Source organism: Polyodon spathula, chromosome 18, assembly GCF_017654505.1.
Source record: "Polyodon spathula isolate WHYD16114869_AA chromosome 18, ASM1765450v1, whole genome shotgun sequence".
Taxonomy (NCBI): Eukaryota; Metazoa; Chordata; class Actinopteri; order Acipenseriformes; family Polyodontidae; genus Polyodon; species Polyodon spathula.
The window spans coordinates 7425734-7451215 of record NC_054551.1 but is presented as its reverse complement, the minus strand read 5'-3'; the positions used below and the strand labels follow the sequence as shown (position 1 = coordinate 7451215).

The 25482-nt window shown below is 41.8% G+C and overlaps 1 protein-coding gene across 2 annotated transcripts in view; it reads left to right on the top strand.

The window, feature by feature from the left end:
- The window catches only part of LOC121330891 (xylosyltransferase 1-like), a 56183-nt gene extending 30950 nt beyond the window's left edge, over positions 1 to 25233 (top strand). The window contains exons 2-11 of one of the 2 annotated variants that reach the window (XM_041277811.1): positions 1316 to 1907; positions 4739 to 4911; positions 5306 to 5508; positions 9309 to 9389; positions 11252 to 11468; positions 12104 to 12280; positions 15093 to 15355; positions 16744 to 16939; positions 20433 to 20766; positions 21303 to 25233. In XM_041277811.1, coding sequence (XP_041133745.1) covers positions 1316 to 1907; positions 4739 to 4911; positions 5306 to 5508; positions 9309 to 9389; positions 11252 to 11468; positions 12104 to 12280; positions 15093 to 15355; positions 16744 to 16939; positions 20433 to 20766; positions 21303 to 21625 — 2559 coding nt within the window. In that variant the 3' untranslated portion in view covers positions 21626 to 25233. Of the gene's footprint in view, positions 1 to 1315; positions 1908 to 4738; positions 4912 to 5305; positions 5509 to 9308; positions 9390 to 11251; positions 11469 to 12103; positions 12281 to 15089; positions 15356 to 16743; positions 16940 to 20432; positions 20767 to 21302 lie in introns of both variants that reach the window. The other variant, XM_041277810.1, reaches the window with a different exon arrangement.
- Positions 25234 to 25482: the final 249 nt, after the last annotated feature.

The following is a 25482-nucleotide window of genomic DNA, read 5'->3' as shown; positions in this document are numbered from 1 at the left end:
TTGTAAAAATGTTTCAAAAGCTGAGCAATTGATCATAGCTTGCCCCGAAGGACCGTATTGAAAATGAGACTCTACCTCTGTAAAAAATATCCAGCTTCAACCTTGGTGGTGGGAAAGAAGGGGGGTTGGAGGAGCATGTGAAAATAAAAAAGTAAACTGGAGGACACCCCCCTCCCAATGAGGCTGTCTAGTCTCACCAACAAGAGGCACAGTTTGGAGAAAAATGATGGAGCAGCAGAGCTGTGATCCCAGCACAGGCTTCAAGATGAATCCCCACACCAGATCGATCCATCCTCCGCTGGCAGCCTCTCCATCCCCAGTGGTTTCCCAAGCTATTCATTCCACTCACTAATTTCCTCTTAAAAGCCCCTTTTCTGTCTCTGCACGCACAGAACAGACAGGAGATTAAATAGCTGCTAGGGGTCAAAGTTAGAAAATAAAAACATTTTCTGTTAAAAAAAAAAAAAAAAGTTTCTCGAGACCCTTTCGCTTATTAATCGTGGTTCAAAATATTAAATATTTAAACCTGCAGCCCAACCATTGCCAGTCCATGCTTGGCATAGGCTCAGCTCATTGAAAATGTTATTGGAGCATGGGGGTCTGATGTACGGTAATGGTGATTGTGTGGGCGTGGCCTGCGATCATATTAGATTTCGTACCTCCATGTAATTCTTTGTTCTCTGTATTAGAGCCCGTTTCTATAGTTCACCCCTCTGTGCACAATACTTTATTCGAAAGAAGCTTTTCAGTGTGTACTAAGTCTGCAGCAGCTTCTTTAAGCTCCTCTTTCAGCTCACTACTGTGTAACTGTGAGACCTGACTGCTTCTACTGGTAATTAACTTCTTCAATATGCAGAACCTTCTGGGTCCCTTCTAAGTTTTAACATATTTCTAGGCACTCTTGTTGACACATCTATGGTGCATGTTTAAAGTGCACTAACAAAGTACTGTAAACAATACCTGCCTGCGAAGACCCAGTGTGGACTGTAAAACCAAATGGCTTTTGACCCAATTAAGTGCTTGTTTTGGACTAAACAGGATGTCTGTCATTGTAGCTACAGGATTACTGATAACTTCACAATAACCATTATGCAAGGATCTCGTTTATTAGCATTCTCCAAAGGTAGTGCTTGCAGCACTGTGAGGGGGGAAGCTGGAAGCTGTAATGGCAGCTGTCTTTGCTGTGTCTAACAGTATCTGTCAGTGCTGTTGTCCCTTTTTAATAAGCACTGATATCTACAGAAACAAGTGCATTAATTTGAGTTTATTCATTCAATGATGCAGTATTAAATTATTTTTTTCTCTCTCTCTTCAGGACGGCTATTACTCTCACCGGCCCAAGGAGAAAGTGCGAGTGGACAGCAACAACGAGAACTCGGTGCCCAAGGACTTTGAGAACACTGATAACAGCAACTTTGTGGCACGCTCCCAGCCACAGAAGCAGGCACTGACCAAGCACAAGGAGCGGCTGCAAGAGAAATCACAGACAGAGGAGCGCTGGAAAGAGAATGCCCTGATCCTGGGTAAGAACTCCAACGAGGTGATGCAATACAGGGAGGCCAAAGTGGCAGTGACCCCACCGGGGCGGAACCATAGCAAGACTAACCCCGGGGTCCAGACGGGTCCCAGGACAGCCAAGCTGCAGCCGAGCCCCAGTCACATCCCTCACCCGCATCACCAGCAGCTGCAGCATCATCATGGCAAGAAGGCAACGACAAGAGCCATCTCCTCGCCCCAAATTAAATACGACCAGCCGCCCAAGTGCGAGATCAGCGGCAAGGAAGCCATCTCCGCCCTGTCCAGAGCCAAGACAAAGGAGTGCCGCCAGCGTATCGCAGAGATTTACTGCCAGCACAAAGAGAGGCTCCTCATGCCCGAGAAAGTCACCCGCTTCTGTCCTTTAGAAGGTGAGTGTTTGTGGATTTAAGATTTTTATGGGTTTTCAAACACTTCTTTTCGGGATTAAAGTACTGCTGTGCTGCTGATCAGAGAACTGACAGTTTTAATGCTTAGTATAATGTAGTTTACATTCTGAATTTGTTAATTTGCTTCCATTTAGGTTTTCAAGTGCATCAATTCATTTCCATATATATATATATATATATATTAATGAAACACCTCTAACAGGCTGTACTAACCCACTAATATATATCGGCAAATTCACACCATTTTAAGGTGTCTAATACAGAGCTGAATGATTAACGCCTAGGCTCATGCATTTTTTATGGTGTGTGTGGAGGAGTCACATTAACTTCAAGTCGCAGTTGTGCCCTTAGCAAAGAGCAATGAGTCAGGAGGCAGTAGACTGGTGTCGGTGCTGCTGTGTAGTGGAGTCCCAGCATAGCGTTGTTGCTCTGATTGTCCGGGCATAGTGCTAGTATTGTAGAAAAGAGCTCTCAGACAACCCCTTCCTGTCCAAACCTTAATAAGACGAGAAGAAGAACAGAATTGAGCAGAATTCACTGGATCAATGAATCCTTTGTTTAACAAATCCAATTCTTGTATCCATTTCCTACATCTGCAATTAGGCTTACATGCAAGTAACAGTTTTCCTTTACATTAAAAAGCAAATGCTCAAACTGTCCACCCTGCTATCCCTTTGATATTGTATCACTGCTAATGTATACATGCTGACATTTAGAAATAGAGGATTTAGGAATGCCTGCAGGCAAAAAACTGCAGTAATTAATTCAGGAGAAAAGACAGACATGAGTCTGTGCTTCACTGGATTCTGCTCTAAGCCTGGTCATACCCTGGAGAGGCTGCAGGGAAAGGTAGTTCCTGTAGCCTCAGTGACAGACACAATGTGCTTGTAAAGAGTGCTCAGGGTCGGAGAGAACACCCAGATTTCTACCAGAGGGCTCCATTGACAGCTATCCTAAGGTCCATTGGCAAAGTTCCTGAACAAATCCACAACCTCTTTCTGAGCTGCAGGGAATTGTAAAGAACTCGCAATGATATATTCAATATTGCAGATGCTAGGTCAGCAGCAGGAAGAAGCTGAGCTAATCTAGGCTATTACACTAAAAGGAGCATAAACTATTAATTAGAAGAAAGTAATCTGTAAATACAGACAGATTTAACAGAATAGAGGCTCTTCTGTGTGTGTGTGTTCCTGCATGTTGGTGTGTGTTTTCGTAAAGGCTGCGTGTCTTTGTGCTCACCCGATATAAAATATAAATGTCATTGACATGCACATACATACACACTCACAAACAATTCTGCCTGTCCCCCGAGCGACTAATCTTATGCACGCCATTGATAATCTTTACAAAGCTGTCAGCCTCGCCAGTTTTAATTGCATTCTCTGGGACATATTTGCTGTTGAAGATGTCTCCTTATAATTATAGTCAATTTCTCAGGATTTTCAGAAAGTGAGACTGCAGAGACAGCCGGCAAGAGATCTGTGTTTCACAGAGCTTCCTTTTTGTCTTGTGGGTAAATGTGACCTTATTTCAGCAGAAATGCTCACGAGACAGGCTTTGTTGGGGGTATCTTGTCATCCTATTTTCATCCTGCGGATTTCAGTGCCGTCTTGTTCTACTGCTGTGCATTGATACCGTGGATTCCTTTTTTTCCCACTGTGCACCAAAGATGTGTTTGCAAAGATTGTTGCATAGAATACCTGAGTAGGAGACTCCAGTTCCCCCATGTTAAGTTATGGCAGAGAGCTACATTACAACAGCAAATATATCCACGACTTACAGTGCAAGGAAACCAAACGTTATAGTCATAGGATAAATATCATGGTCCAAAACTACTGTAGCATCTGTTGTGGGAATAGTGCTGATAAACGGTTTTCATACTGCATAAGTAATGTCCATGTGTGTTAATGAACTTCATATAGGAACATTAGCATTGTCATTGACATTTGATGTAACCTCCCTTTGATACAGGATTTGGAGGTCTGATGACATTTGTGGAATCTGATCAAGAAATGAATGCTGGTTATCCAAGCGTTCAGTGACGTTCCAGAAATAGCTCTCTTTCTAGGAACCAAACAGGTTCTAATGAGAAGGAGAGCCTGGGAGCAGTAACTGTGACTGTGCAGGGCTGGGTTGGGTCATGAAATTGATAGTTTTACCAAATACAGTGGGGCAGCTTCTAATACAGCGTTTTCTTGAGTGTGCAAGTCATTGTAAGAGACTGCCCTTTACTTTAGTCTATAAATAACGACATTTAGGTGGGAAATAGCACTCTATTATCACAGTAATTGCTACAGATTTTTTTCATTCTAAAACTGTCTTCCCTCAGATTTAAGATGCAGACAGATAGGGCTATGGCTTCCTATGGCTTCTATATTTAAACACATGGAGGAAGTCCCAGCGTGGCTAATTTGTTTGGCTTCCCCCTTAGTTAGGATGCAGTAAAGAAAACATCCCACCAGCCTTTTCGGAAGGTATTCTTAAAAAAAACTACATTAATTATCTGGCACAAGCAACAAATGTACAGCTTGTCCTTCATGGGGAAAATGCTGAATGATGCCATTCCTGTACGAGCACACACATAATGCACTGCTCATCATTTTTCAGTTATTCTGCTTTTCTGATGTGCAAGTCCCCCTGCTGTGTTTTGAAATGTAATGTACAATAGTCAAAGGTGCACTTTATTCCTCCTCTCATCTTCACACTCTCTCACTACCACTCCTGACTGCACTTGTCTACTTTCGCCCCTCAAGACACTACCTTGTCTATATCTGACTCCTTAGGTCTGAGCCCCTCACTCTCTCATTCCCCAGGTAAGGCGAATGTGAACCTGCAGTGGGACGAGGACTCAGTGGAGGCCGTGCCCACAAACCCAGTGCGGGTTGCCTTTGTCCTGGTGGTGCACGGCCGGGCCTCCCGCCAGCTGCAAAGGTTGTTCAAGGCCATCTACCACGCTGACCACTACTATTACATCCACGTGGACCAGGTACAGACTCAGCCACCAGCACTGGGATGCTAGGCTTACTGAACTGCTTCAACTGAATACATTTTTTTTTTTTTTCAAAATCTAATCTCAATGATACAATATCTTGCACTTGAACTCAGTATGTATCACATTGAGTCAGTATATTGCACACTGGTGTAATACTGTCTTGTCCACTAGTTTAACAAGTACATGGCATAACATATTCAGAGAGGAACACAGAGATCCTCCTTTCTCACTGCAGCTCATCAGATAAACTGGTAGAGGCACCATAAGGTCTGCTTAACCTTTTAAGTCCACGGTTTAAATACTTGTAGCTGGAATAAGCAGTATAATGAACTGTGGGGGCCTGTGTAGCCTTAATCAGCCCGTCTCTCTCTTTCTCATTCCCCTGCAGCGCTCAAACTATCTCCACAGACAGGTAGTGGTGATGGCCAGTCAATACCCCAACGTGCGGGTGACTCCCTGGCGCATGTCCACCATCTGGGGAGGAGCCAGCCTGCTGACCATGTACCTGCAGAGCATGAAGGACCTGCTGGACATGGGCGACTGGAGCTGGGACTTCTTCATCAACCTGAGTGCGGCCGACTATCCCATCAGGTGAGGGGAGACATGGGGTCTGGAATTAGGACTTCATAGAAGAGGAAGGGGTTGTGCTGGGGTTGTGAGTAGGCATCATGTGGGCACTTGTTGTGCACCAGTCAGTTGTGCACACTGAAAATTAAAGGACATCATCAGGACAGTGCAAACTTCACGTCAAATATGATTATCACAGAATTATAATGTGCAAGGCTAACAGTGCAGCTCAGTGTTCCAATACTTTATATATTATATATATATATTTAATATAATATATATATAATATCTATATATTATATAATAATTTTGAGCGGTTAATCTATGGGCATTAGTTGATTAATCAGTAGATTAATCCATCCATATTTTTTATAAAGGTAATGATCTTATAGCGGCTGTCCTACCTAGTAATACTTCTAAATCAATAGAATAATAAATAAATACGCCCAATGGGAATATGGTCTTTTTAAAAGCATTTCTGTTACTATTATTATTATTTTTATTTTTTTTCAGTAATTGTAACACATTTTCACAGAACAACCATTCATTCGGGCCACTGTCAGTCACATACCTGAAAACACGAGACAGCTGAGCTGCGTTTCCCATTACATCTACATACTTGGCTTCCTGTACTTCTCCTTTTCATTGCATCTAGAAAAAACTGAGACACCGAAGAGATGAAGTCGTTCTAAGTCTTGTTAGAGGTACCCGAGAATACTGTGGCTATTGACAAGTGATTGCTTAACCTAATGCCACATAATTACCTCTATTTGAGGATTCGGTGCCTTCATTGTACCCTCTGAAAGCCAGTTCTTGCTTGCTCATTGTAATGTATTGTATCTCTACATTCAACTGAACATCAATTCAGGTTTGTCCAAAAGTTTTGAGTGTAACAGTGGCTTGCAAGTGATTTTGGGAACACTCATGTTTTTGTGCTGACTTCATGATGTTCCTTTTCACCTTTTCTGTACTGAACAAGACAGTTCAAGCCACAAATACCTTTCATAATTTACATTTTGGAAGAGGCGAGTATATCCCTTCGCTTCCTGTGTTGGTTTGGGTATTTGTGGTGCATACCTCCCTTTTAACAATCTCCATTTTTTCCTGAGAAGCTTCTTGAAAATCGATTCGTAACCAAATCGACTACGATTCCTCCGATGTTCTCAATATAATTCTCAATAACGTTCTATAATAAGCAATATTCAGCTATTGTTTCAATGTTTACGGCTTAGCGTATTTATGTCCCTCCTTCACTAACTTTTGATTGGACTGCCATGGAGAAAATGCAGATCTTCTATTGGTTGGTTCTATTTTATGTACAAAAATAAAACTCTGCACAAACTGTAAAAAAAAAAAAGTATCTGCCATCAACTCTGTAGTTTTATATATATATATTTGTATGTAGGTGTCTATGTATATGTGTGTGAGGGGGTGGGAGCCAATGCAGAGTACAGTTTCTGTTCTCACTCCTAAGTCTAACTCAGAGTCTAGCTCAGACAGAAATTGATGAGTGAGTGGAAAGCATTTAGAAAGAGGGAAGGAACTTAAAAGCATTAAGACAGAACTATCGTCCCCTTCATTCCAGAAAATGTACATCTGTGGCATATTGGGAGAAATGGCTGACAACAGGCATTTTACACTGCTGAAAGAGAAAGGGAATGAGGAAGGACTGACCCCTCCAATGTGAAAATGAGACATATTGCAAGTATCTGTATATACTGAAGTCACAAGTACAAAAAGAAAAGTATGATAGGATAGGACCCCCCTGTAAATGAGATGTATATCTTTCTTTGTTAAATAAACACATTTGAAATTTGGACTTAACGAGTTCCTAGTAATAAATACTTTTTAATGCAGACCTTATTCAGCAGACTTTTCTGGTTGTGATGATTCATTACTATACAGAGTTTAGAATAGTACATTTGCGTGGGATGAGTCGATGCAAATATGTCATTTACATTAGGTGTGTGTGTGTGTGTGTGTGTGTGTGTGTGTGTGTGTGTGTGTGTGTAAAAGCTGTGCCTCAGTGAGTGACCACACTGCCAGCGAGTGAGTGAGTGAGAGAGATAGAGAGAGACACACAAACCGGACCTTTCTCGTAGAGTCTGTGTGGTCCCCCTGGCATGTGCTTGCTCATTAATCCCGCTGCGATGTTTCTCCCATCTCTCTGCCAGAGACAGGGGTGCAGCTGCAGTCTCCGTGCAGTATCCATTATTTCCCCTCTAATTCCCAGGTAATATCTGCGCTTCTGCATGGATTGCTCTGAAAGAAGCGCAGGCCGGCCCAGCACATCAGGGGGTCGGAGGCAGCCAGAGGCCAGGGGATTGGTTACACACTCACTCTGTCAATGAAGAGGAGAGTCTTGGCAGCTCTGTGTCTAGCTGTTCCTCCACCTCTTTTTAAAAGTAGCTGCTTTTTCAGACGGTACTGAACAGCCAGACTGCCGGTGAACACGAGGCTGCATTAATGACAATTTCCTCTTCAGCCCCTTCTGCCGAGAGATGCGACTCCTGCTACCTTACTTTGCTATACAAGGGCCCCTGTTTGGTATTTTGTTTAAATATTTTCAAGTCAGACATGTCCACATGATTGTATTTGATCTCCTATTTGTTATTTTACTAGTTTACTTTTATGTTTCTCTCTGACAGGTTTTATTTTGTTCATAGCACAGTGTCAGCGATTGGGATTTAAACTTGAAACAAGGTCAAGAGTAAAACAAAAACTACTGTCCAAAATGTATTGCAATAGCTGGAGACTGGAACCACAGGGTCTACTTCACTCTCCTTTGCACATTCCTGTTCAAGTACAATGTATTTGATTTAATGTTCCAAAGCTACAGTTTAGCTTCACATGTCCATTCTCTAATGACACATTACTGAGAAAGTCTGTAAACCAGTGTCCTTAAAGTTGACTTGCAGCACGCATGGGCTGTTTCAGGTCATTGAGAGGAGTGGTGCCTATGGCTGAAAGTGGGAGCTTTCAGCTGACACTTTATTCCCCAACAGTATTATGAAGGATTAGTTATCACTACGCATCTCTCAAGCAGAAGGTGGCTAAGTAAACCTGGTAAATGTGGCCCGAGGCAGGGAGATGAAGACCCAGTCAAGTTCCATTCTAACTGGCTGAGAGCGCCTTTATGGTTTATAATGGCGTGTAAAGATTGCTGTTGCTGGCTCTGTTGGAGAATGTGGCCTGCTCCCCCAGAGGCCATATTGACTGATGTCTTCACTTCCTGCTGAAAATGAACCGTTGCATCTTGACTGATGTCTTCACTTCCTGCTGAAAATGAACCGTTGCATCTCAGCAGATCTTTACTACATAAATCTTTTTAAGTATAGGTCACAAGTTTCATAGTGGTGATTACTTCTCTTCCCTGCCTCTGAGAACACAAGCATATTTAGCTCATAATGAGAATTTCATGATTACAAGGTTCAGATCGGATTTCAAAATCTAAGTAGAGCTTGGCTTGGTCAGTACTTGGGAGGGATACCACCTCTAAACACAAGAGACCAATACTGAAGCTACATTTTTTAACAGGAATATAATAATAATAATAGCCCTTGCTTCAATTCCTTGTTGTTTTTACATTAGAACTGGAGCTCCCTATGAATATCTAAAATTAAATCAATAGTTTATATAATGTATAGTCTTTGTAGCAGCAAATCACGATTCAATGTGGAGACTGCAGGTCTGAGTGAATCTAGTCTGTTTAATAATCCATTGGGTGACTTCAATACTGAATCGCCCGTGTGTCATGAGTACAGTTTGTTTCAAAACCAGACTCACATTATTCTTTTGTGCCTCCTCTTCCTCATCCATTGCAGGACAAATGATCAGCTGGTGGCCTTCCTTTCCAAGTACAGGGACATGAACTTCCTCAAGTCACATGGCAGAGACAACGCTAGGTAAGAAACTGCATCTCATTCCATCAGCTTTAACCACTAGACCTCACTGCCTCCCAGTCCCTCTGCTTTAACCACTAGACCTCATTGCCTCCCAGTCCCTCTGCTTTAAACACTAAAGAACACTGCCTCCCAGTCCCTCTGCTTTAACCACTAGAGAACACTGCCTCCCAGTCCCTCTGCTTTAAACACTAGACTACACTGCCTCCCAGTCCCTCTGCTTTAAACACTAGACCTCACTGTCTCCCAGTCCCTCTGCTTTAAACACTAGAGAACACTGCCTCCCAGTCCCTCTGCTTTAAACACTAGACTACACTGCCTCCCAGTCCCTCTGCTTTAACCACTAGAGAACACTGCCTCCCAGTCCCTCTGCTTTAACCACTAGACTACACTGCCTCCCAGTCCCTCTGCTTTAACCACTAGACCTCACTGCCTCCCAGTCCCTCTGCTTTAACCACTAGACCTCACTGTCTCCCAGTCCCTCTGCTTTAAACACTAGACCTCACTGCCTCCCAGTCCCTCTGCTTTAACCACTAGACCTCACTGCCTCCCAGTCCCTCTGCTTTAACCACTAGACCTCACTGCCTCCCAGTCCCTCTGCTTTAACCACTAGACCTCACTGCCTCCCAGTCCCTCTGCTTTAACCACTAGACTACACTGCCTCCCAGTCCCTCTGCTTTAACCACTAGACTACACTGCCTCCCAGTCCCTCTGCTTTAACCACTAGACTACACTGCCTCCCAGTCCCTCTGCTTTAACCACTAGACCTCACTGCCTCCCAGTCCCTCTGCTTTAACCACTAGACCTCACTGCCTCCCAGTCCCTCTGCTTTAACCACTAGATAACACTGCCTCCCAGTCCCTCTGCTTTAAACACTAGACCTCATTGCCTCCCAGTCCCTCTGCTTTAACCACTAGACTAGTCTGCCTCTCAGTCCCTCTGCTTTAACCACTAGAGAACACTGCCTCCCAGTCCCTCTGCTTTAACCACTAGAGAACACTGCCTCCCAGCCCCTCTGCTTTAAACACTAAATGACGTTGCTTTTCACGGCACATTTCTCCACTCTGTACCAAGCAGTTTTATAATTATTCTTTATTTAGCTTAATGAGTCTCTGAGCTTTAATCCAATTGCTGCTGCGACACTAATTAACCTTCCGGTAACTTAGGTGTGGGGCGACACACTCAGTCCTCACTTACACTCTCACCTCCTCACACAGGGAAAGAGGCTGGGGGCTATTTGTCCATTAGCTTACTTCGCTTTATTATATTGTTTACTCCTAAATTAATTAATACAAGGATTTGTATGCTTTTAATTATGCCATGAATCCGTTTGATTTAATAAGATGACCTTGTTTGGGTTGATGTATGCCTGGTGCTGTTGTGTTCAGAAAATTGCTGTAAATTAATTTTCCAGGTTAGCAAATGTGCAGATTTAATAATTTGATAAACAAGGCATGCTAGCACCAGTCTGTTTTTACTTGCGGGACTTCAAACTATAATTTGATCAACAAAATAAGTTTTGGCTAACTTCCGTACTGGAAACAGGTTATTTATCATGCTATCGCCTTCAGAGAAATTCCTTTATGAATAAAAACAAATATCTTGATTTCTGGCTTGTTTCACACACCCAGATTAACACAAGTCACTTTACCTAAATTAACATGAGGTAGTCCATGATAAGTGCTAATCGGGGTCTGTGAAACCAGACGATAAAATTCTGATGACTGCCTGTTTAGAAATGTAAAGGGTGTTTTATTCCTATAGTAGCTTGAGCGTAAATGGCTAGAGAATGTAGCCCCCAAACCAGGTAGTCAAATGTTGGGACTGTTTCTTTTTTCATTGTGCTGTCTCCCTCTGTTTCTCAGGTTTATCCGAAAGCAGGGGCTGGACAGGCTGTTCTTCGAGTGTGACACCCACATGTGGCGACTCGGGGACCGCAAGATTCCGGAGGGCATCACTGTGGACGGAGGCTCGGACTGGTTCCTACTAAACAGGAAGTTTGTGAACTACGTCATCAACTCCCAGGATGACCTGGTGACCAACATGAAGCGCTTCTACTCCTACACGCTGCTCCCCGCCGAGGTACGAGCGCCGTCACCTGCCAGCTCATTGATCAAACCGTGCATTCAAAAGAGGAACTGCAGTTAAAAAATCGGAGCTCGGCAGTGTTCTACTAAACGTTGGTCAGGGTGTAATACAATTTCTTACATTTTCAGTAGAAAGGATAAACAATCATTGAATGCGTTTCAGCTGAAATAAAATTGTCAAAATGGTCTACGGATTCAAGTTAGTAAATTAATTTGGGAAATGTATTTGAGGATTACTTCATTGGAGTGCATTTGGAAAGAATATTTGGAATTACATGTAAATTCCTGCCACTTATATAGCCTGGCAATGTAACATTATCCATTATGGATATGAAAGAAAGTAGTGTGCCTCAAATAAGCTCTCCTTCCAGCTGTTGTTCTAATGAATTGGTGACACCTGGTGGTGAAACATAATACATCATTATCTTCAAAGGGAATTTCAGCATTGTCAAATCTTCTGCACATTTTTATCCATACACAGTGAAAACCTGACACATACATTCTGTATACACAGATCAAATTCTATAGACCAAGTGCATCTGCAGCAGGTTTTGGAATTTCAGAACGGTATTTCACTTTCGGCTTTAGTCTTAACAGTGATCACACCCTCTGTCTCCCTCCTCCCTCCAGTCCTTCTTCCACACGGTGCTGGAGAACAGTCCCCACTGCGAGAGCATGGTGGACAATAACCTGCGCATCACAAACTGGAACCGCAAGCTGGGTTGCAAGTGTCAGTACAAGCACATTGTGGACTGGTGCGGCTGCTCTCCCAACGACTTCAAACCTGCAGACTTCCACCGCTTCCAGGTGAGTGAGGCCAGGAGGCAGCTCCTGCAAGAGAGAGGTGGATACACAGGCATCCAGAGTGCTGCACACCTACAGCTTTCTCTTCCAGCCCAGTCTTAAGTGTTAATGTAGCCTAAAAAACTGAATGCATTAAATTAGCTTTGGAAAGAAAAAAAAAAGGGTTACTGTTTGTGGCACAAGAAGGATCCACAGACACCTGCCCAGCAGTTTCAGTACCTATATGCTAGATAATCTTGTTGCACCAGTTCTTCATCTCATTTCGCAGAGAAATTTGTTAGAAAATGCTGGAGTATATCCATCTGTCTCATTCTATTAGAACATTCAAAACTAGATGAAAGCTTAAGTTTTTTCATCAAACCTACTTGTGACTGTCAAAACAAAACTTTGCTGCAGTGTTTTACCACAGTGGCTCTTGCATGTTCTCAAGAGCTCACCCATTATTGTATTTTGTTATACACTGTACATACAGGATGGTTCAAAGATCACGGGACCTGTTCCCTGGAGGAAACCTCTGTGACTATCTATGAACATGCTGTGACTGCAACCAACCTGCTTCTATCAACTTCTTTTTAATCAGTCATCTTTGTAATTAAAAAAAAAAAACAACAACAAATGACTGAGAATAATTAAAAGCATTGCGGTCCTATCAACATCCCTAAGCCACTCTCAATGAGCCATTGTGTCTTTTGATCACACATTTCCAGTGAAGGCATAGGAATGTTCATGAATAGAGTAATCTGATTGGCCGAGCAGGACTTGATGATATGACCTCAGTCCTTGCTCCGTTGGCAGGCTGGGGTTTGTGATGGCAAGATTTAGAACAATACTCTTATTTACTGCCCTGTCCTGGGAGGTAATACCGCCGTCCAACAGTCACATCTCTCAATTTACCAGCTCAGTACAGGGTGAGATACAGTAAGACAGCGAAACACACTGGAAGAGATTCCAAACAAGCCCTTAGCGCAAGAATGCATTGGAAACTGCAGATATTATAAGAGATGGTTTGGCCATCAAAGGGAAGGCAGCAGTTCAATCAAAGGTTTCCAGTTTCCAAGGCCATAGATTGAGAAATGGATTGCAGACTTTATCCAAACCCCTTTCATTTGATTACTGGAGCTTTGTGCCTTGTACAGTAAGTCATTATGGTTTATGTTAATATACAAAATGTGTATGTGGTTCGCTGTTTTCATTAGACATAGCTGTTACTTGCTTTCCATTCATAATTGTTGGCAACAGGTGTCTGTCCTTGAATTCAAGTATTGGAATCTGATGTTGCAATAAAATCACTTCCTTCCTGGGGTTTACAGTGAACCTCCAGTTGCGCTAGTCTCTGCATGTTGAGCATCATGTGCAGGCTATATTATATAGCTGACCATGTCTCTTTTGGTTCTGTTACCAAGGTGCTATTGGCAAGACAACCAAACTTCTTAATTAATTGCCACACCTGTACACTCCCCTTCAATATAGCCTAGTGCCATAGGGCTTCCAGAATGCACAGGAGGCTTGGGCTCTTACCCATCACATGTCCATGCAGCTGTTTAAATACACTGTAGTGTCATTGTACATCATAGAGCCTCCACTGTGCTGCATATCCAGACAGCCAGGTGTCTGCGGGAGGCTGCCAGTCTGGACCGCAGGGACAGGTCCTTCTTATTCCAGCAATAAAGAATGTATTGGTCTTGGCCGGAGGATCATTCGCAGTAAATTGTTACTCGGACTGACATTTTTGAAAAACAAGAAAACTCTTGTCTGTACGCCAGAGCTTAATCTTAACATTTATTTTTTTTTTATTAGCTCTTCCTGCCTCGGATCCTTGTTTCAAAAACAGAGATTCCCCAGTGTAGACAGGTTTACCAGCACATCTCTGTGTGGGAAGCTGTTGGGCAGCGAGGAGGAAACAATAGAGGCCACAAAAAGGGAAATGTGTCCAACAAAGGATGATAAGGGGTATTGTAGTTTAGCAACTTCAAAAATCTGTTTAGACTGATGCAACTTCCTATTTAAATTGCATTATTTAATTGTTTTAATTGTGTAAATGTAATATTTTGTTTAGAAACTAGACAGACAGACACACACTACCACACAGTGAGAAATAATTAAAAGTTACTTTATGTACAATGAGAAATAATTAAAAGTTACTTTATGTAGGTCAGGAGTTGGTCCTTCCTCCCCTGGTCTTTGTTCCAACCCTGTTCTAAATTGTTTAATTGAACCAATTAAACCTCCATCCAGATCCTGAACTAGTTCATTATATAATTTTCCCTGTTAAACCTGGAGTGGATTGGCCCTCCAGGACCATGATTAGACACCCCTGACGTAGGTACTGGGCCATGCTAGCCCACATCAGGATTACAAGTGAGAATGGGAACCTGCAGGCTCTCAGGGGGGCTCTGTCTGTATTTTGATTCAGTCAGCAGTTGAATGGAGAGAGCAGAAATATTCCAGTCAGGGGAGCTGTTAACCAACTGGGAACCGGGATTGTTATATTTATTACATATTTGTTTGCCACATAACTTCTGTAGCGCTCACTCCAATATAAATACCGGTACCTCTGTTTTAAAATGTCCTGCTGTTATGATACAGACATATGATACTAGACTTATATATATATTATATTATATCTAATATTATATATTATCTATATATATTATACTATCGATAGATATATATATATATATAATATGTGTGTGTGTGTGTGTTATAGCACTTAACTCTAACCACTGGACTCATGACTTAAAGTTGCCCTAGTCTTGCTGATCTCTGCCTCTATTCAGAGGAACCTCACGCTCTCTCCCTCTCTTCTCCACAGCAGACTGCTCGGCCCACATTCTTCGCCAGGAAGTTCGAGGCGAGTGTGAACCAGGAGATCGTGACTCAGCTGGATGGGTTCCTGTTCGGCAGCCTGCCCTCAGGCACCCCCGGCCTCAAGGCATACTGGGAGAATGTCTTTGACGAGCCTGACGGTGTCCACAGCCTCTCCGACTCCCAGCTCACCTACTACCACGCCTTTGCACGTATGGGGCTGCAGAGAGCCGCCAACTCCTTGCAGGGCGACCCCAATGACAGCAGCTGCAGGTTAGTCAGTGTCTCTCACACACACACAGTTTGTGTTAAAGCCACTACAGACTACTTTACATTGTTTTCTGAACATGAAAAAGGCTTTCTACCATGTGTTTTCTAAATTGTGGTCACTGGTGAGTAGAGCTTTTGAGGTACTATTTGAGAGAGCTGAGGGAGTTGGATGGAAACCGTGTGGGTTAGTGGTCTGAGTTGAGAGACTGGGAGGAAAGCACCTGGGCCCATTACTGATAAGGCCTGGCCCTTATAAAAGTTTACAATAGTATTTTTGCAATTTCCCCATGCTTTTCCAGCAGGTTACCATACCTTGCTATTCTTTACAATGCTTTCCTGCTCTTTACCATGATTTCATTGTGCTTTAATACACCTTGTTGTGCTTTTACTGTGGGGAACATTTATAAAGGGAAAGACTTGCCTAGCAGTTATTAAGTGTCCTGCAGGCGTTGTTGAATGAGGACAAAATGGAGGAGAAATGAAGTATCATGTAGATAGATCAGTCCTACTCATCTATGGCCCTCGAGATCTAATCCAGTCCAGGTTTTTACTCCAAGCATGTTCTAATGCAGTTGATTGAAGCTGCTAAGAAGCAATTAACTCATTTAGAACCTGGTTGGAATAAAGACCAGGACTGGAATGGCTCTCTAGTACTACTGCTGTAGATAAATTTCTCAGTCATGATTTCTAAGGAGCACAAGGAGCACAAGGCGTTTGGCAGCAAGTGTGAATTTCAATCTTTAACAGCCTTCTGCAATTCTGCAGGGTAGACATCATGGAAGCCCACAATGGCACCTCTGTTCTCAACCGTGTGCACACCAACGCCCGGGGGAGCCCACCAGGGACTGAGCTGGGAGTGGGAGAGGGAGGGAGGAAGAGAGGGGAGTTGTTGGGTTATGCTGGATCAGAGGCCAGGGTGTAAATATTTGCTGCTCTGTTTGTCATGGTGGTACCACTGGGATGGGATGGACCAGATCCAAGTGCTGACAGTATACAGATGAGGCCATTGCTTGCTTTGGCTGACAGAGCGGCTGTTTACTGTTCAGCTGGAGCAATTCAGTCTTTGTCAGACTGGTTTGTGTTCCGTCTGTCCAAGTTTCGAGAGATACTCTTTGTCGCTATCTGTGCGCGAGTGTGAATATGCGCGTGTCTTTAGATGTCTCCCAAATAAAATAAAATAAAATTATATGTACAAAAAGAGAGAAAAGTATATGCATGCCAATACTAATAGATTCATGTTTTTTCATTTTCAGCGTAATAATTCGTTGTGTTGCTAATTTGAAAAATAAGATTAAAGCTAAATCTTAAAACGGAAATACATTTCAGTATATTGGGAAACTGCTTCTTGGTTTTGGTTGGGATTCAGACTAAAGTCTGTTTGTTTCTCTCAGGTATTTCCCAATGGGACACCCTGTGTCAGTCCACCTGTACTTCCTGTCAGACCGTTTTCAAGGTTATCTGGTGAGGCACCATGCCACCAACCTGGCGACCAGCAAACTGGAGACGCTGGAGACCTGGGTGATGCCCAAGAAGGTGTTCAAGATTGCCAACCCACCCAGAAACTTTGAGAGACTCCAGTTTGCAGAGGTAACCAATCACTTGTGCAAAACGAATTTGAAAAAACGCTGTTGTAGCCATATACAGCTATGGCCAAAAGTTTTGCATCACCCTATAGAATCAACTAATTTTGCTTAATATAGTCGAATGAAACCTGCTGAATAATATTATATTAACATATTGAATTACATATCGCTTTGTAGTTTTCCATATACTTAATGAAAAAATGAAGAAAATGAAAAAAATATGACATTTTTTTTGTCTCAATTCTAAAATTCTAGGTGATGGAAAACATTTGGCCATAGCTACCTGTTGGAATTCTGCACTTGCAAAATTAGAGAGGTGCAAAAGAGTCACTGGTTAATTATACATCTGAGTAGATTTTCTCTGGATCAGACAAATGTCAACCAAACATTGAGATCATGCTTCATGCTGTCTGACACAGCGAATATAATTCAAATGTGCCATCACCTACTCTCCAGTACTCAAATGTTATATATTTGGTTTATAATATTACTTAATAATCCAACAGCAGTATTTGAACAGGTGGATTGTATTTATTGGGTTTGGAAATTGTGCACAAGTTTTATTGCCACCTACATTTAATTTGCCATCAATTCCTTTCAAATAATAATTGCAGTCTTTGAAAATAATCTCAGCTAATCAGTTTAGCAGTCATTGCACATCCTACAGGATAAGTGGTGGGTGCATGCTGAACAATAAGAATTTAATTTCTTCAGGAGGTTTATTAGGTTAACAGAAGCGAGAAACATCCTCAGAAGCAGACATTATTATAGACCGATATTTGGGCTTTGTTTGCTTCAATAAATGTCTTTGTGAAGACTTTTTAATAAGCAATGGAGGTTGGCTGTGACAATTGCTTGATCTTGGTAAAACTATAGTGTTAAAATGGTCCTTGAATTCTAGGGCGTGGCAGGGTGAAAAGACTGCCGGTGCACGAGTGTGTGTTGTGTGGGGAATGTTAGGTTGGCAGGGAGGGGGTTACATTTCTCCCTGTCAAAATACGTGGGAATGTGGCTGGAGCCAACAAGTGAATCAATGATTAAATTAGTCTCTGTCCGTGCATTACCATCTGGGCTAGGAGGCTACCGTGCCACATAGTGGAATGAAGGCCAAGTCTCTGGACTCCAGCCCAGGCTTTTCAAAAATCAGTAGGTTCAAGTTGGTCTAGATTTATAGGAATTGCTTGTCTATTTATAGAGCACTCCTCACGTGTCTCTGCAGCTTAATATAGATACACTTACAAGCAGAAATTGATCTTGGTATTTACTTAATCAGCTACTGTAATGATGATCACACCAGATCCAACCACCTCCTCTTTTTCCCAGTTCCAGATACCGCTGGCTCTTATATCTATTCTTTCTCTCACATCTTCTCTGCTCTTGCTTCCAAAAATCCATCCATTCATGATATTTGGTATCTGCTTAATTGAAACTGATTAAGTTAGTCAGCTAGCCATCTTTAAACTCATACTGGGGAGTAGGGTACATTGAGCTAGATAAACTCCAAGGTGGAGAATTCTACTTTTTTAAAACTTAAGGTTGTTTAGAATGTAAACCTCGGGTGACATCACATCAGATTCTCTCTAGTACTAATAGCACAATGCACAAGCAAATATTTCATAAATAATCTAGAAACAAATAGCATGCTTTGCGCAGTTGCAGGCTTGCCAATTACCCTTCCTCTTTCCATTAAGCGACACCGGCTTAGGGCATGGTAAGGACAATGAGAGCAGGCTGTTCTTGGCCATTCTTACTGTCCAGCTGGTAAATACTAGTTCTCAAGCCGCATTCAGATGTAACCGAATATAGACAGGTGAAAACAGGAGCAGCTATTCTCAAAACCGGTCAGATTCCCAAAGGTTGTGAGATTGGTTTTCCCAGAGCGCAATGATTTTTTAAAATTTTTATTTGATTTTTTTTTAAAAGATCTTGTTTGGGAATATATAAAGCAGCCTTAGCCCTGCCCTTGACGTCCCAAGGTTCTGCGTAGTGCTTAACAAGACGATCAATCCAGATTGATTGGAGGCAGCCAGTCTACTGGGACTGTTTGCTGGCTGCCTAAAAATACTCTGCAGCTCATTCAGAAATGGCTATCAGAGTTATCAAACTTTGCTCAACAGTATTTAGCATTGGTAAAACTAAAAGGGTCAGAACTAAACTAAACCTACATTTGTCATCGTAAATTGGGTAGTGGTGCAATCGGCAACCGAATTTCTTATTCAGTTATCTTATCGGTATTTATCAACAATAATCGATGAATTGACGCTTTATTTTTCAAAATAACAAAACATTATTTAACAGAAGATCCAAGAATTAAAAACACTGTTGTCCATTAGTTAAATAAAAAAACAACTATTTACATGCAAATTAGAACACTTCTGATATTAAAAAAAAAAAGAAATACAAAGTGAGTTTTTAACAACTGAAAAGAATATGCATGCTTTTGCATCAGATGTCCCTTTAACATTTTAATACTAATAATAAAAAAAACTTTATTTTAACAGAAGTAATTTCTATCTGAACTATGGTTGTTCATTACTGTTAACATTTTATGTCCAAAACAAAGCAAAACATTATAATTAATCTCGCAAATCCTGACTAATTTAACTACCATACTAAATTCAGCTTCTTTTTAATCTTGCCATGAAATCCAAATGCAACATGCTTTGAAACAAAAAATGGTAATCGGTACATTCGTTATTAGCATCCGTTTGAAATGATTACGCATAACATAAAATGTATATGCTGTGCTCTGGTCACTTTTTAGTGCAAAAAAAAAGAAGCATACTCACCAGTGAAGCAACTCATTTTACACAGGGTATATCCAACATGAATGTAGATGCTTAAATTGTGTATCCTAGCAACGTACTGATGTTGTCTATCTACTGTACTGGCACTAAAAGAAGAGCATTCTCACACTCGAGGTTTTAAACCTGACGAGAGCGGCAATGTTAAACTGATGGAAGAAATTCAAAATTAGTTTGTACCTGGACTGGAATGGCCACACCTGCCCTTGTCATTCCCAGTTCAACCAATTTGGGACATTTGTCCCCCTGCGTAGGGCATTAGAGTCTAGACCAGGGGTGTTCCTGGAGAGGGCCGTAGTGTCTTCTGGCTTTCGTTCCACCCAAGCTCTCAGTTACTTAATTGGTCTAATTATTTCATTAACTGGACACATTTAATACTTCTCTCAGGGTCTCAAAATGTTTCATAGGTTGTGTACCTTGTATCAAGTGCATTTTTGAAACCATTAACTGTAAAAAAAAAAAAAAAAAAAAAAAAAAACCTTGAAAAATTCAAATTCAACAAATAATTAGATCAATTATGTTAATTGAGAGCTTAAGTTGGAATGAAAACCAGAAGAGCCTGCGGCCCTCGACGACTGGAGTTGGACACCCCTGGACTAGGTGATGGGAACCTACTTGATGTGGATGTGTTGTTTATTTTACTATCTATGTAGATTACTGACATACGTTGTTTTGAATTTTGCTAATTACCAGATTGGCACGGACTGGGATGCCAAGGAGCGCATTTACCGGAATTTCGGAGGGCTGATGGGCCCGACAGACGAGCCGGTGGGGATGCAGAAGTGGGGGAAGGGGGCCAACGTGACTGTGACGGTGGTCTGGGTGGATCCCACCAATGTGATCGCAGCCACCTACGACATCCTGATCGAGGCGAGCGCCGAGTTCACACACTACCGGCCACCGCTCAACCTGCCGTTGCGGCCTGGCATCTGGACTGTCAAGGTGCTGCACCACTGGAGCCCGGTCGCAGAGACTCGCTTCCTCATCGCCCCGCTCGCCTTCTACAACCACCAGCCCATCAGACAAGGTGAGGGGCCCTTTCACTCTGAGCAATGCGTGACTTTTCCTACTGGTTACTGAAGCAGAAAAAAAAACTGATGCTGGCCAGAAGTGAGAAGCAGGTGTCTGTGTGAGAGAGACTATGGGAAACGAAACCACCGTCGTGAGTAACACAATTAGAAACTAGGTGTTCAGTGCGAGGTGGAATTTTTACATTAAAATGTTGAAGCACTAACTCTTTCTGCTAGAAATCCAACTGTAATTCAACTGCAAGGTCCATGGGTCAGCAGCCAGGTCCTAAACTTTGAGTGCTCCCTGTCTTGTGAGTTTTAAGGCTTTACTTATTCTACAATAATACAGAAAATAATATAATTTATATATCTATCTGTCTATCCATATACATATATACATACACATGTTTTTGTCATTGCATAGCAAAGAATTACAACACAACCTTGTTCCTGAGACAACAGGAAGCCAGTTCTCCTCTGCACTTCCCTGTTACCCAGTCTCACTGTGTCTCAGCTGCTGAACCGTATTGGTTGTTTGTTCTTCCTCTTCCAGATGATGCTTTGAGGCTGCACAACGGACCAGCCAAGAACAGCTACATGGAGCAGAGCTTCCATGGGCTCAATCCGGTGCTGAACATCCCGGTCCACCTGGGGCAGGTGGAGGCAGCCAAGCGCAATGCAGGGTTGACTGGTAGAGAGCTGGAGCGCTGGGTGGACGAGCTGGTGGGGGCACACTGGTCTGCGCTAGACGTGTGTTCCGTGGGGCCCAGCAACTGTCCGGTCATGCAGGCCTGCAGCCAGACCACATGGAGTGCGCTCAGCCCCGACCCCAAAGCCGAGCTTGGGCCAGTCAGAGCAGACGGTCACCTCAGGTAGCGCCCACTGCTGGACGGGAGGCTCAGTTGCTATTTATTTTTTATTGCAACCGTTTTTATTCAAGCGTTACTGCTTCTTAAACAACAAGGGAAGGCTGCTAATATTATATATTAGTAACGGTATTGCCTTCGGTCAGGCAGCTTTTGATTTTTATTATGGAAGGGAAGTCTAGACTGTGATTTAAGAAGAAAACTATTTTGAGCCATTTATGTCAAATACAGTACCTACTTTGTGTTATTTTAAACTTTGTTTCTCAATCCTAAATTCGAAGCCCTCCCAATTGCGCGACGGTGACTCTGACAAAGACTTCCTTTCGAAACTTTTCTAAGTTTCTATTTTATGTTACTGGACATACACACTGATAGCTATATTGTAGTCATCCTGACCCAAGGCGATACCGATACACACTGTCTTACTGTGGAGTGCTGCTGCCAGTCACTGTATTCACACAATGACCTCACAATGGGGGCACAAAGATGTTTTAGGGTGCCACTTTGTTTGTGCAGACTTGCCTTTCTGTTAGTTTTGATGTAACTTTGCTTTGCAACAATACATCTTGGGGAAGCATGTTACCATTCACACTTTATTTCTCAGACTGCTTTTTCTTTATTTGGAAAACGGCACAGTTGAGATAAAAACAACACGGTAGCCATATTGACGTGTACTCTGCATTACCTTATTTAAAGTCAAGCCATTGATCTTGAATCCCAATGTGGTTTTGTATTTAAAACTTGGAAGCACACAGAAAGGGACAACTTATTTTAAGCTCATGGCTGGCAACCAGGCAACTGATAACTGTACCATTAGTCATGTGAGCTCAACATGTTGACGTCATTGTGGTTGGGCATGTGACATCGGCTGTTAAAGTATATAGGGCTTCCCAAAATGTAATTTAAAAAAAAAATGATAATAGTAAACAAAAAAATATATAAAGGCAGCACATCAGGAAGCCGAACAGTGCAGCTGTAGATGGTACAGCTGGTGTTGTTTTTTTAATGTTCAGGCTTTTGTTGTTTTGTTTTGTTTGTTTGTTTGTTTGTTTTATTTTTTATTTGGCTACAGCAGGCTGCCTAAAACTTGAAATATGGGATGTCGGCTGCGCTGGCATTCCAGGAGAAAATATCCTAAGGCTTTTTTTTTTTTTTTTAGGGGGAAACAAATGGAAGCACAGAGAGAGAGTAACGTTTTAGCTATTTATTTATAAATATATATATTTTTAGTCAATGACTAATGACTACATGCTGCATTTGCAGCTTGGTGAATATTTCTATCTTTACTAACAAGCTGCCTTTATTTACAAAGGCCTTCACCCTGACTTACCGCATTCCACCCCCTCCCAGCCTTTGTCTAGACTGGCCATGGTTTTGGTGTGCCGTGTCACAGGAGTGTGCTGATGCATGCAGTACTGGAGGGATACCGGAGAAATGAAAGTACATTCTAGTATTGAAATCTTCTATTGGCCCATACATGTAAAATAATCTATATTTCATGCATTTTCCAGCGTGTAATACACAATAATTATTGGGGTTTTTTTTACAAGCTATGGAATCTGGGCCGTAGTTGCCATTTTATGTATGTTGCTGCTTTGCCTTCTGTGGCTGGCAGGCATTACTTCTGAGTGAAGAAACTGGTAACTGTGCCTCAGCGGATACTGTCTGAACAGGTAATCCTTAAATAATGGAACTCTAATTGAAATACCAAACAGTATTCAGATCCACATGTGTGTGTGTTGTAGTTCTAAAGTGGAAATGGTGTTGCAGTGAGATCGTATTCGTTCGTTCTGAGTGCTGTACAGTCTAGGAGCTGTTTTAACAGTAACGAGAGATTCTGTTCTTTTTATAGGAAAATTTTGGTGTTTTATTTTTTTTAATGTATGATACTGTATAAACAAACATGTTCGAACAGTAAGGCAGACTATTGGATCCCCTAATTCCTACATTGCAGCCCAGTACCACTGAGCTACTCAAACCCACTACCTTCCAGGTGTGTGCTTGGAGAAAATGCTGTACCTGCTATCAATAACAGCTGCCATTAAAAAGGGAATGATTGATAGAGGTGATTAGCTGCTCCGCGCATGGCAATCGCCTCCAGATTTCACAGACAGTGCACACAAGGTCCGAGGATCTGGGAGCCACAGGACTTGAAGGGAAGGAGGCAGTGTGGTCCAGTTAAAGCTGAAGGACTGAGAGGAAAGCAATCTGCGTGATCTAGTGGGTTGAGTTGAGGGGCCGGGGGGGGGCGCAGCGTGGCTCCGTAGATAGTGATTGAAGGATAACGGATATATGAAGGATGAGCTAAACAGGGCGATCTGAATATGGATTTTGTCAAAGCTAAGCTATGGTTAAACTTAATGGCAGGTGTCGGCAATTCCAGTCCAGTTTTTGTTCTGGCCATGTCTTAAAAAATGTTTACTTTATAATAAAAATAAATAAAATCAATGAACTGTAGCCAGACAGAGCTCGGCACATAGCATACTAACTCCAGATTACCGGACTGCTACCAGCTGTGAATATTTGTTGTTTAATGTCTGATATTAAACCAGCAGTACTAGTACACATATAGAATCGACAGTGTCAGAGCAAGGGTCTGGTATTTCTTTTTTACAATCCCATTCTGTTTGTTCATGAAAATAATAAGAAAGTGGGGCTTCATTTAGGACTTCCTTAAAAAGAAAAACGTAAACTGTGAGCAGTACTCAAAACCAGTTCTGACCTCACCTAATCAAACAAATACTCTTTCAACTACAGCCCTGACAACTGTGGGGCAGTATTGGGGCAAAGTGAACAGGTACAGGCAGCTACTCCAGAAATGCCTTTCCCAGCAACACCTTCGCTGTGGAGTCATTCAGGTTCACAGGTTCTATTCTGTTGAAATGCAGTTCACCACCTTTTAGTTTTAATTTCTGCTGTTAGAACAAGAAAACAAGTACAAAAAGAGCCAGTACTAACCATCCTTTCATTGTAAAAATGAAGAAATAATAAAGATAATCTAATGTTACTGTATGTTATGATGAATGAAAGAACAACAACTATTTTGTTATAAATATTATACATAAGAAATGTACAGAAGTATTTTGTAAACTGAAGTCTTTAAAAAAAAAAAAAAAAAAGAATATTGTAAATACAGTACAAGGCAAAATAAAATAAATTCCCAGCACAGAACTTTGGCACATTAAATGATGTAGATATTTTGTAATTTATTTAAAAGTAAAAAGTAAAGAAATATTTTATGATTCATTTTACGAGGTAGTAATTGTTATAGTGATGATTATCTGCCATTCTGAGAATCTAAACATCAAACTGCTGTTCCTGTCACTTGAATGTTTTTTTTTTGTTGTTGTTGTTGTTTTTTTGCACTAACTTCTCTGAACTCATCTGCCCCCCTCCCCCCCTTCTGTTAGCAGAGGTGAGAAGAGATTTGTGCCTTAGCTGTTCTTTCATCTTGGGAACTCTTGCTTTTAATGTATGCAAATAAAAATTGGCTTTTATTATTTTATTTTTCCAAGAAAATAAAACATGTACCAGAAATTTGTTTCATACCAAAAAAACTGCTGTTGTATATACAATGCCTTCTGTCTTACTGTTTTAAAATAAAGTGAGAAAATACTCTTTTGTCCATGTTTTTATTTTGTTTTTTTGTTCTTTTTGTGGGTGGCGGAGCGGGGGGGGCGCACCACCATGATAATAAACGTTACAGGTAACATTTAGAGTTGGTCTTTTTGAAATCATGTATGTCTCCTAAAAAGTCATGTGTATTTAAGCTTGGTCACTCCAGTGGTATTCTCGCCTAAGGAATTGAAGTTCACATGTTTTAGCTGCACCCTTCCTTGAGCCTGGGGGACTACAATCATAACTACA